The sequence below is a fragment of the Cheilinus undulatus genome, linkage group 23 (assembly GCF_018320785.1).
Source record: "Cheilinus undulatus linkage group 23, ASM1832078v1, whole genome shotgun sequence".
In the NCBI taxonomy this organism is placed as follows: Eukaryota; Metazoa; Chordata; class Actinopteri; order Labriformes; family Labridae; genus Cheilinus; species Cheilinus undulatus.
The window spans coordinates 20,909,357-20,921,649 of NC_054887.1; the positions used below are offsets into that span (position 1 = coordinate 20,909,357).

General features: G+C 37.8%; 1 protein-coding gene across 2 annotated transcripts in view; it reads left to right on the forward strand.

Moving 5' to 3' along the window:
* LOC121505375 (gamma-secretase activating protein) overlaps positions 1 to 12,293 on the forward strand; it is a 48,629-nt gene that overhangs the window by 13,588 nt on the left and 22,748 nt on the right. For both annotated transcript variants that reach the window (XM_041780647.1, XM_041780648.1), the window contains 6 exons: positions 2,378 to 2,457; positions 2,605 to 2,685; positions 5,055 to 5,177; positions 5,349 to 5,404; positions 8,346 to 8,377; positions 11,375 to 11,436. In XM_041780647.1, coding sequence (XP_041636581.1) covers positions 2,378 to 2,457; positions 2,605 to 2,685; positions 5,055 to 5,177; positions 5,349 to 5,404; positions 8,346 to 8,377; positions 11,375 to 11,436 — 434 coding nt within the window. The remainder of the gene's footprint in view (positions 1 to 2,377; positions 2,458 to 2,604; positions 2,686 to 5,054; positions 5,178 to 5,348; positions 5,405 to 8,345; positions 8,378 to 11,374; positions 11,437 to 12,293) is intronic.

A 12,293-nucleotide genomic window follows, 5' to 3' on the forward strand; every position in this document is an offset into this window, starting at 1 on the left:
CTAATCTAAAGTGGCCTGCCAGTAAACAAAAAAAAGGGGCTTATTCATGCTTGCCCTCTCTCGTAGTGAAAGAATTGCGACTCTTTCGGGAGATCTGGATCTTTTGGCTCAGCTCACTAATAATAGATGGTCTTGTTGCACCCAAATGATTCTTATTTGGAACCATTTTGGCTTTTGTATGTCTTTAAAACATGAACAAAAATGGCTCAAATGGGAGCCTTCTCAGGACGACAAGAGCTGGGATGGTGCCTATAGTGGTTCCCATTTTCTAAAAAGGGGGACCGGAGGGTGTGATCGAATTTATTCTTCCAGTCCACATTTGTTTTGTGGACATGGAGAAGGCTTATAATCATGTCACTACGGGGTCATGTGGGGAGGTAGTATAGGGATATGGGGCAAGCCATCAGGTTTGACTTAAGTGAGAGTTGTGTCTGCATTTTCAGCTCAAAGTCGTGTGTTGGCCTCTGCCAGGGCTGCCCCTTATCTCCAATTCTATTTGTGATTTCATGGGCATGAGCTCAAGGCGCACTTGAGGGGAGGAGGGTTTCTGATTTCAGAGAGCTCAGAATTTCATCTCTGCTGTTTACAGATGATGTGGTTCTGTTGGCTTCCTCAGCTGAAGACATTTAACAGATATGAGATCAGGCACTTCCATGTCTCAGGCCATGGTTCTCTAAAAATGCTGGATTGCTCTCTCTGAGCCAGAAAGCAAAGTCGATCTATGCACCAACCCTCACCTGGGTAATGGCCAAAAGAATGAGATCATTGATGCAAGCTGTCAAAATGAGATTCCTCAGGAGGGTGTCTGGGCTCAGCCGTAGAGATGGGGTGAGGAGCTCAGACATACAGAGGGATCTCAAAGTAGAGCCATTTGCTGCTCCTTTGCGTCGAAAGGAGCCAGTTGATATGGAAGATGAGTGAAAGAGGATGGATAGCCTGTTAGCTTGTGGCTAATTCATTTGTATTGTCAGTGGCTTCACTGCAAACAGCATGCATGGAGCTGAAGATGTATTGTTAATGCTTAGTATGGACACGTGTACTAAAGTGAAGCCAACTTGGTGTCTGAATGCTTAAAATGGATTCTTTATGGAAAATATAACAGGGCCAGAGCTGAAAATGTGGTTATAGTTAAACACACACCAGCATGTCATTTCAAATAAATATTCTGTGAGTATTAATAAATTAAAAGATTATTTTGTCTTTTAGATTTAAACATGATGGCATACTTAACATTCATGGCTTAACATTATCATTAAATGACGTGTTCTTTTAAGGTACTTCTTAATAACTTTTTTATTGTGTGAAATGACTGGCAGTTTGTTTTGTTTACTGTCACTCCAGAGATTTTTACCATATCTCCAGACTCTCTGGACAGAAGAAGAGATTTAAAAAGACAGGGAATAGATTTGTTTGGCAGTCGCAGGGATTGCTGCAGCAGCCAAAGCTACAAAAAAAGTTGGCAAAGGGTTCATACAACACCTCAATAGGATTATCAATAAAAAGGCCTTTGTTATTTGCCTTTTACAGTGGTTTATGTAAGAAAAACAAGCAGCTCTACAAAACAACATGTAATGTGTTGGTCTGACAATATTAATGAGGCATCAGCACAATAGTAGAGCACACATTTTGGATCTGACTTTGTCAGTCAAATGAAAAGAAAATCCTTAATGTGCTGAACTTTAGAACAGAGTGACTTCAAACAGCTGTACTCCCCAGCTTATCCTAAATTTGGCAAAACAGTTTTGCAGCCACAAATCCAGCATATTAAACTGTAGCTTCTCTGTTGCTGTTGCTCTCAAATGCACAAGGAAAACATGTTTCTCAGAGGTGTCAGGTTTAAATCCAAGATGCTAAATCACCAAACAAAAAAAATGTAACTAAATGCATGTAGAGACCTAATTTTAGATGTCAATCCTTCTGTTTAGCACCAAAAAAACCTGACTCTGACTCAGTTTTGACTTCTCTGTGAACCAAATTTGTGGATTTCTTTTTATTTCTCAGCCACTAAGCCTTTGTAGACTGCAGCAGAGTATCCCTGGGAAAACTCAACTAGCTCTGCTTCAAAAAAAGGGACACATATTCACCTCAAATAGCCCTTATTCTGCTGCTTAAACAACTCTCTACATTATGTCTAAGTGAAATTATCATAATTGAACTACTTTAATGATTATAATGTACATGAAGAGGTGCCAAACAAACACATTAGGAACCCCGCAGTGTAATTTAAGTAGTAGATGCCTGTTAATAAATTCTGCTGTATAAAAGCCACAGTTTGGCGAGATTTCTATGTGCCTTGTTTGTCCTGTTGTTTTGAAATTCTGCATTAAATATATGTAATAAAAGCCTCACTGTTATCTCTCTCTCTACACACAAACAGCCTCTTTGTACAGAATAAGCTACGAGAAGTCTCTCAGCCTGGATAAAGTCCTGCCTTACTCCTCTGTGTTTGACAAGAAGGTACCACAAATACTCAAACATACATCGACATGCATTTATACATACATAAAGATGACAGCATATATGGTTATGAATACATGGAAGACACACATGCAGCTCTATTTCTTTCTTATTGCACACTTATTTCTGTGTCTTTATGTGTTCTAGGAGATACCAGCTTGTCTGACCGAGATCCCTGGTGTCTCATGTACCACTGATTTACATATTGAATCTGTATTCAAGGGGAAGGTAACTGTATTTTTTTCATATTTAGACACTTAAACACATTAAAAATATATTATGGACAGAACATTTTGATTTTAACTGTATCACCCATGATGAACTAATGTTCTTTGTTCTTGTAAATAAAAAGTAAAAAAAAAAAATATATATATATATATTATGGAGTATTTTCAGACTGATGTGTTGACATTTATTAATCAAATACTCCTATATAATTTTAGATTCTTAGATTACCTCGTGTTTTTCCAACAGTTTTTAAAGCCAGAGAAATTGATAATTTTTATAGTTTAACACCAGAGCTGCTGTGACAGACATGAAATGTTTATAATTGCCATTTAAACGCTGGTTGATACATCTAAGATGATTGGTACATAAGGAAGTAGAAACTTCTGTTGCTGTATCTCATCCATGTTTGTGCTGCTTACTTGTGCCCAAACTCTCTCTGTGACTCCATTCCGTTCCCTTATTTCTGTACATTCTGGTTCAGACCAAAGATTTGCAACTTGAATAGACAGTATTGGAACTTTAATGGTCTGAATTGATCTGTCACACCTCGTATCAAGCTGTCTGACGGTGTTGCTGTGATTGAGTTCGGAGAATAACGAACAGCTGATATCAGAACATTGCAAGTGGATAAGTGGGAAATAGAAGTTTCGTTTTGAAAGGCTATAAATGCCAACACATATAGATAGAGAAAAACAGTTGATGTGCAGTATTGTCCCTCTTGTAGGAATAGATTCATTGCACAGTAACTTCCAAAATAAATCACTGTAAACTGAGTGACCATCAGAGTCATTGCAATGGAAACAATGCAGCATCTCCTTCAGAACTGGTGAGCTTCTGGAAAGTCGCAGAGCAGCCTGTTGCAAGCAATTGCAATGTGTGAATCATCTCAGTCCGAATCACTCAACCGCACTAGACATTTCCAAGTCGAGTAGATAGCAACATGATGCTTCTATCTCTGCGGTTCATTTGTTATTTTAAAATTGAGAAATCTTAAAAAAAATGCTCTCCATAAGTCAAGCCAAGGTTTATTTATATAGCACATTTAAAACAATCTCAGTTGACCAAAGTGCTTTACAGCCTTAAAACACCATTTTAAAACACAACGTTAAAAGATGTATAAGGTGTATATATTCAAAAGTTAACTGCCATTTTCACTTCATAGATGAAATTCACACAATAAGGGAGAAAAGCTGTTAAAAATGTCCCTCCTAGTTAATGCTGTAAGCCAGTGTTTCATAAAGTGTGGGTGTGGGACCCCTGGTGGGCCCCAGAGGTACTGCAGGTGGTCTGTGAGAGGTCATTTACATCCGATAACTAACCAAAGATATTATTTAATAAAATACAAATTTAAGTCGCTTTTAGTCTCAGAAGCAACAAAACACTGCCAGTAGTTTTTAAGTCATGTTACCTTTTTATAATTTATTATGACTGATGTATGCAACCGGTGTAACAGTTTAACTGGAGTTGGATTAACTGGGGACACTTCATTAAACTGGAGTTGGATTAACTGGGGACACTTCGTTAAACTGGAGTTGGATTAACTGGGGACACTTCATTAAACTGGAGTTGGATTAACTGGGGACACTTCGTTAAACATTGTTCTATACCACTTCCCTATTGGAGACATTGTTGTGACTAGAAAAGAGTTTGCTTGGCCACAAAGTACGTTAAAGATGAATATTAGAAAATTAAATGCCTGATAAAACTAAAATAAATGGTAATGGCTCATTGACTGAACTTTGTGAAACCACAAGCATGTTGTTAATTTCTCTAAAAGACAAGAGTTTGCATGTTCTCCCTGTGCATGTGTGGGTTCTCTCCAAGTACTTTGGCGTCCTCCCACCACCAAAAACATGGTTGTTAGTTTAATTGGTGACTTTAAATTGGCCGTTGGTGTGAGAGTGCCTGGTTGTTTGTCTCTATATTTCAGCCTTGCGATTGACTGGTGACCAATCTAGGGTGTGTCCCACCTCATGCCCAATAACAGCTCCAGCCCCCGCAACTCCAAACAGGATAAGCAGGCCTGCCGAATGTACAGACTGTGAATTTAAACTGCTTTATATTAATGTTTAGGACTGTCTTGTTTTTTCTGTTCTCTTTCCAGAACAAGTCAATTAAACCAAAACATGTTAGACTATAAAGATTAAAATTCAGAGACCATTTGTGTCTGTTACATATAAAACATGCTTTAGGTGCACTTTTTAATACAGTTTTGGAAGATGAGTCAAGGTGAATTTATTCAAAAGGCATTTATATGTAAAACAGTGTCATTTTATACATACTGCATGTACATGCATGCATTTCAGATGCAATTATCCTCATTTTTTTATAGCAGTGCCCTTGCTGTGTCACTGTGTTTGTGCGTGCAGCTAAGAAGTCTCCAGGGTTTCTGGTTGGAGCTGCAGTGGAACACGGAGAGGACAGAATATCTAGATGCTGTACCGAACCCCAGATACAGAACCTCCCACATTCAAGCAGACTGGGATAAACTGGTGAGCGTGTGCACCAATAAAAACCTATGACTGATGTAAACAAAACACAAATAACTGTAAAATAAAAGCTCTCTCTGCTTAATGTTGAATTTAATGATGGCATTTTTCATGGTGTTAGTTTTACCTGCTGGTTTCTTGTTTAGCTCAAGCTCTTCTTCTTGTTTATTTTAGAGGTCTGAGAAGAAACCATCCAGTCACATGAAGCACATTGAGGAGAACACCAAAAAGTAGGTCTGCCTTGCACTAAATCTCCAACTACAACACTGATGTTATATCCCTGAGACTGAAAGGATGGAAAACATGACTGCAGCTATGTTGGCCTATGAATCGACTCACCAGAGCAAACATTAAAACTTTTCAAAATCCAATTAAAAGAGCTGTAATTGATATTCAAAAATGATTGGGTTTGAAAAAGTGTTTAATTTGTACACTTTAATATCAACAGTAGCTACAAAACTGCAATTCAAGCTCAGCAATCAGTGATAATTACGTTAATTTCCCAGTGGAGGGAGTGTAACAAAAGCCTACATGTGCTTAGCTCTTAAGCTTCTGGTTCCAACTAATATGTTTATCATTACATTAAAAAATATGAAATTAAGTAACTATAATTAAAAAAAACTTAGTACAAATATTAAGTTCTTGCAGTATAAAACATTGATGTGGTCTCAGTGACTGTTGGTTTCAGTAGAGATGATAAAAAGTCCAATGATGGACTTTGTGGTGTTAGAAATGCTGGGTTCAGCTGAAGATCGATTTATACTCCTGCACAGAAACATTCACCATACACTTATATAACCCTGACATTACTAAGAAGCTAAGGTGTGAAACCTGTATTTTGCATTTTGTAACATAATTGCTGCAGGCAGCTCCTAATTGGTTAAATCTACATGTCAACATTGGAAAATATCCTCGGTGCATTTCCTCATTCACATCTCTCAGCGGTCGGACAAATGTGAAAAATTCCCCTGTCCTTTTCCTCAGCTGATTCAGCGACCATACTTTCCATCCCCACTTATGTCACCTCTCTTTTCTTTCTTGCAAAATAAATTGCTGCTTAATATTTATCATCTCCAACATAATAAACCTGGTTTCACTTGTTTCTTGTATACAAATAAGCAGAGAGCAAGACAGCATTGGAAACTAGCAATACAAAATGCTTTGCTTATTATTACTAAGATATCTGCTGAGAATAGTTCATTTTCTATGGACAAATTCAGCTTCCTCAGCCTTTAATTTGGCACATTTTAGCTCATTTAGCACCATGTGTCCTGCTTACGTGAAATAGCTTATAGAGGGGACAGGAGTGTTCACAGCAACATCCCAAAACCAGCTGCTGCGGCAGTTTTATCAGAGCTGGACCACGTTTCTCTATGAAACAACACTGAAAGCGTTTCATGATGGAAAAGATATTTTGGTTCTTATCTTGGCCTGCTTCAGCTTGAGTTTGCGATCAGTCCAGGTTGGGTTTGCCCCATTATTTAGGGCATTGGTTCCCAATCTAGGGTCCAAAGATCTCTGGCGTGTGGTATCCTCACTGCTCTTAGGTTGTCAAAATTAGATTTACATATGTATTTTTTAAGAATCATGATTAGAAATGTAATTTATTAAGGCCAACCTTAAAGATATTTAAAAATAAAGCAAATCTGTTAATTTTTAAGTGAAAAAGCAGAAATTTTGGGGGGGAAAATAAGATTTTAAAGTTGTTTATTTACAGGAAAAAGTAAAAAAATTTACAAGATAATCTTGCAATTTCTGAGTTTATAAAGTCCTAAATTTTGACAATTGAACTCAAAAATGTCAAATTCTTAAAATGCTACATTTTCAATAGTGTTAGGCCAAAAAATTTTGAAGAAACCAAACTGAAAATAGTGGTTGGATTTTTGACTTTATAATCACAGAACCACAACGTTTTTGTTCACTTACATTTACAACTTTTAAAGTAAAAAAGTGTACTTTTTTCTTGTAAATTAATTACTTTTTAAAGTTGAGAATTCTGTTTTTTTTCTTCAAAATTAAACAAATCCTATCTATTATTGTTTTCAAGAGTGGACCTAATTCACTGTTGTAATAATAGATAGTTTATACATTAATTTTTGTCAAGAAGAAGTGTATGCGGGCCTATTATGTTCAGATTTGTCAATGAAAACAATCAAATTTGATTAGAATTTTTCCAAGTGGGTCCTAAGGGAAAAAAAGGTTAGGAGCTACTGATTTAGGGGACTCTAAGGAGAGCCAGCCTCAGGTAGATGAGAGCTTGGTATCAAAATCTTCAGCATGGTGCATGTGGCATCTACACAGAGCAAAGTGCACTGAGTTAGATACCAAGTCATAGGTGATTTTTGACCCTTCAAAAGTGACAGCCTTTTCTTTTAACTCTGCTGAAATGTAGCTCCATAAACCTGTTTGAATGACTAAATTGTTTCCCAGCTGAGATGTGTTAGACATATAATGACTAAGTTAAAGAATAAAATGCAATCTAAGGTTGTAAAAATGTGCTGGAAGTTCTTTTTGGGTTAAAACACACGTTAAAACTCAGATAAAATGATCAGGTAATTCGATGGGTCCTGTCTGGAACCTTAATTGAGCTCATTCCTTAATTTTCATGACCCACTGGGAGCCCTGATAAGTATGCCTCTACTTACTCTCCAACACATTATGAATTTTAATGTTCATCATAATTATGGCTGGCATAAGTGAAGTTTCTATAACCAAAGTCAGTTTAAACTGTTCTGGAAAAGCTGCAGCAGAGGGCACAAAACTTAGTCCTTGCATGGATAACAGGCATGCCTTTTCATCAGAAATACTTACTCTTCATAAAAAAGATTATAGAGCTTTTGAATAGTTTATGATCAAATGGTTGGATGATGGGCATGTACCTGAATACACCACAGATGTACACCTGCTCTGAATTCCTCATACCTCTCTCCTGTTTGTACTCGTGATCAAACCAGCAGCCTTTTTTGGTTTATAATTAGCCTCCCCCAGGCCAAACTCCAGCACCTGCTTAAAACTTTCTCTACTTTCATAGTTTTAGATATATTTCTGCTGCCGACTGCAGCAGTGTAGCATTATACAGCCTCGGCTTACAGCATAAAAAGTAAGACTCTTATTATAATGCTGGCTGGAGGGATTGTTTTCTTACTCAAAGCTTTTCTTCCTTTTTTGTAGAGTTCTATCAATGGTGGACACCTGGTGTCTCGGTAAGACCATCTGAGCATGCACATACACTCAAACATAAACCCAAAGATGCTATACACACAACACAGAGAGTGTGTTATAAATAACAAAAACAGTGCGCTTTAAAGTGGTTGGGTGCTCTTCTGAGGTCGCATACTTCATGGCCACTGGAGAATTCAGCTAAACTGAACCAGCACGCTAATTTATCTTGGAGTGAGAGAGAAGGGCGGAGAGAAGAAAGGGAGAAGAAGAAAATAACACAAGGGAGGCGGCGTGGAAGAATGCTAAAGTTATATAACAGCATTGTGGAGGTACTTCTTCCCCTTGTCTCCCTCTTTTTTTTTCTCCTTGTCCATCCCTCTGTCTCAGTGAAGCTGTTATGAGTCAAACACAACACTGGACCTTCCTTTACCTTGGTTAATACATATTAATGATCTCATACATCCACACATCCTCTCCAGTTACTTCAAAAACACACTCACTGCAATTCAGTCACATTGCATTGATAAGAATTTCTCCCACTCCAACAAATACTGTAATACCTGCTTAAATGGTCAGTTATAGTTATATATTTTTTGACAACAATAAACAGAATTCTCTTAATACATGTGACAATACACATCTTTCACTTTGCTTTTATGTAACTGCCTTAAAATAGTAGTTTAAAATTGATTTTATAGTACAATAACTGAGTCGTCTGCTTTCATCCAGTGTTAATTTTTGGCAGCCATTTTTAATTTATTCTTAGTTTCAGTCCTAAAATTAGGACACTTTTAGTTTTAGTTTTAGTAACATTTAGTCAGTTTAAGTCTTGAAAGGTTTAGTCTAGTTTTAGTCGACAACAAGTCAAAAATATTTTAGTCCAGTTTCAGTCAACAAGTCCTTAGATTTAATCTTTAATGCAGTCTGTTTATGTTGGCATTCATTGTGATTATTTAAAATAGATCAGGGTGATTATATGTTATGTTTCTGACAGAGTTTCAGCTAGATTTTTTGTCCCTGGACAAATTGACCATCAGTCCTCAAGAATTTCGGCCATTTAAAACAACCACCTGGCATTTGCTTTAGATTGACAAGTGACAAAAAACCTGCATTTAACAGCACTAAAATATTTAAAAGCAGGACTGGGGAAATATTTTTATTTCCTAACCTGAAACCCCAGACCGAAACAACAGAAACAGAGCTGACAGTAAAGCTGAGTAATTGTTCTCCTGTTATCACAACTTGCTTGACACATATAAATATGATTGGACCTTGGAAATGACTGAGAAAAGACATTCCTTTATCTGTCTTTGTTTAAGTCAGTTAAACAACAGAATGAAAATTGTGAGCTTTTCCTTACACACACACAGCCAGTTGCACAATACCCCTATGTTTAACAGATAAACAACAACAGCAGTTAGCTTCACTTTAGCACAGTTATAGCTAGCCCATAAGCAGATTAGCCAGTACCATTACTTAGCAGCTTACAACCGCAAAATAACATCCTCCACTGAAAACACCAACAAATCGCCCACACAAATAACTAACCAGTGCTCTGTTAACTAGATGCCACATAAAAACTAAAAATACAACTGAAAATGGAGTCTTACCATCAGTTGTCCCTTATTAGTCCTCATAAACTGATGATCTCAATTGTAACCTCCACTGAAACTGTAAAATCAAACCATGTTTTTTTTTATTTGGAATAGTCCCTAAGAATGATAAAAGCATCCACTGTGGATAGGTCAGAACAGTCCTCCTCTCATCGTTGGCTCTTCCCATACTGCTGTTGATTAGCCAGGACGTCCAAAGCTGGAACTCCCAGCTTTAGAGAGATGAGACAACGCTCTCACAATGCACTATAACAATACATGCCACTCTACATGACATAATTTTGTTCTGAATACAGCTCCACGTCGTCAGAGAAATAGTCATGGGTAGATTTACCCATTTATTGAAGTTCTCTACAAGTCTGCTCGACCCAGGCCCGTCCTTGTTCAGGCACCTGCGTCAGTGTTTATGCCGCTTGGTTTTCTACAGTTCCCTTTGTTTTGGCTTCTTTATTACTTGTGGTAATGACTAATACAACATCCTTGCATACGGCTGGTTTTCCTGCATAGTTTTAAGTGGGTTTAAACTCCCCTGGAGTTAGGCTTTGCTTGACTTTATCCACGTTGTTCACATTAATATTCACCGCCTAAATTAGCCATGTGCTGAAGCACATAAGACAACTCAGCACTGCACAGGAAGTAGGTTGTAGTAAAATTGCTTTGTTTTTATTATTTTGAGTTTATATTAAAGTATTCTTGACAAAATATCTTCAAGGTAACACAATTTATGATATGTAATTTTTCACTGTATACTTATTTTGGTAATTGGCATATTTTTCAGCTGGACATTTTGGCTGTTTACATTCTTATCTGCCAGATATCCGCCTGTGAAATCAGCTAAAAACAGTTAATGAATAAAGAGCGTATAGTTTGAATTATGTCAGTTGAAAATGGCTGATATATTTAGACTGCTGACAGGCATACAATAGAGCTGGCAGCACAGTAAGTGCGTTATTTACTGTATATCTCTAACATATAATGCTAGGATCAAAAAGCCAGCTTCTGCGTATGTGCACAAGCGATCAAAGAATGGGTTTGCAATAATTTATCTACAGGAACCAAGCTGGAGCTTGGTCCACTTTTTTGTGGCTGACATAAGAAAAACTGCACCGTTCATACACACTCTAACTCACACACCCGGTGGGATTGCAGCCTCATAACCCCAAAGCTTTAGGATGTATTTTTAAAGCCCATACCCAGCCCACAAGAATCCATTAATATCTCAGATTCAGTCCTTTTTTATTAAAGCCATAAACAAGTCAGAGTTTGGGTTTCTTCGATCCCTCCTGATGGCCCGTTTAATGGTGTTACTGCACCGACACACCTGAGGCTACCTGTAGTGTTCGTTCGAGTGCAGACGCAGCATCAAAGGTCTCTTCAAACGCTTCTTTTATGTACACACTCTCACTGCTGTCTGCTCTCTTCCAGATAAGAAGCTGGTGCCACTTTTCCAGGAGGAGGACCAACAACAGAGGGCGCTCATAGGCCTGGTGAGGAAGAGATGCTGCAGCACATAAACACACAAACACTTATGGTGCAGAAATTCTCTCTTTTTTTCAGGAAATCTGTTGTCCTTTAACTCATAACATGAAAAAGGCGGCTTCTTTTTCAGCTTCTTTGTTACTGCTCTTAAAAATGCAAAGCACCCTCTACATTTCACACAACTCAACACAATGTAGTTGTGAAAAAAATATAAACTTTTACAAAGAGCTAAGCCAAAAACTAACAAAGAAGTAGAGTGGGCCAACTGTAGTTGGAGAGTCATTTTACCACTGGGCAAGACAGAAGAGAAGACTCTAGCTGAGTGGATTCTCTTGAAAGTCCAAAGGGACTCTGCAGATCCAATAGAGTTGGGTAATTCATTCCACTGTTGGGGAACAATGGAGAAAAGCTAGCGACTTACTAGCTGTCTTTCACTGGCTGAGCGTAGTGGGCGAGGGGGAGTACAGACCTGGATGAGGGATTCCAGGTAAAAAGGAGTAGTTTCAGTTTGCTGCTTTATAATCAGTGAGTAGAGTTTTGATTTTGATGTGAGCTGCAACTGAAAGCCAGTGTACAGAGATGAACAGTGGAGGGAAATGTGCTGTCTTGGGTTAGAATAGACCAGACATGCTACGGTAGACCATTTATAGGCCTGACCGTTTATTGGTTTTTATGAAAATGGATAAAGTAAATAAATCAAAAAGTGCACTACTTTGGTTCCACTGCAAAGTGTGTCTTTCCATCTGTCTTTATTTCCGCTGTCCACGGTTGCTGCAGTATTCGATGTGACGCTTATGACTCCAGTGGTTAAAAAAAAAAGCCTAGCTGATGGAGGTGAAGTGACTTCTTTGGCTTGTAAAACAGA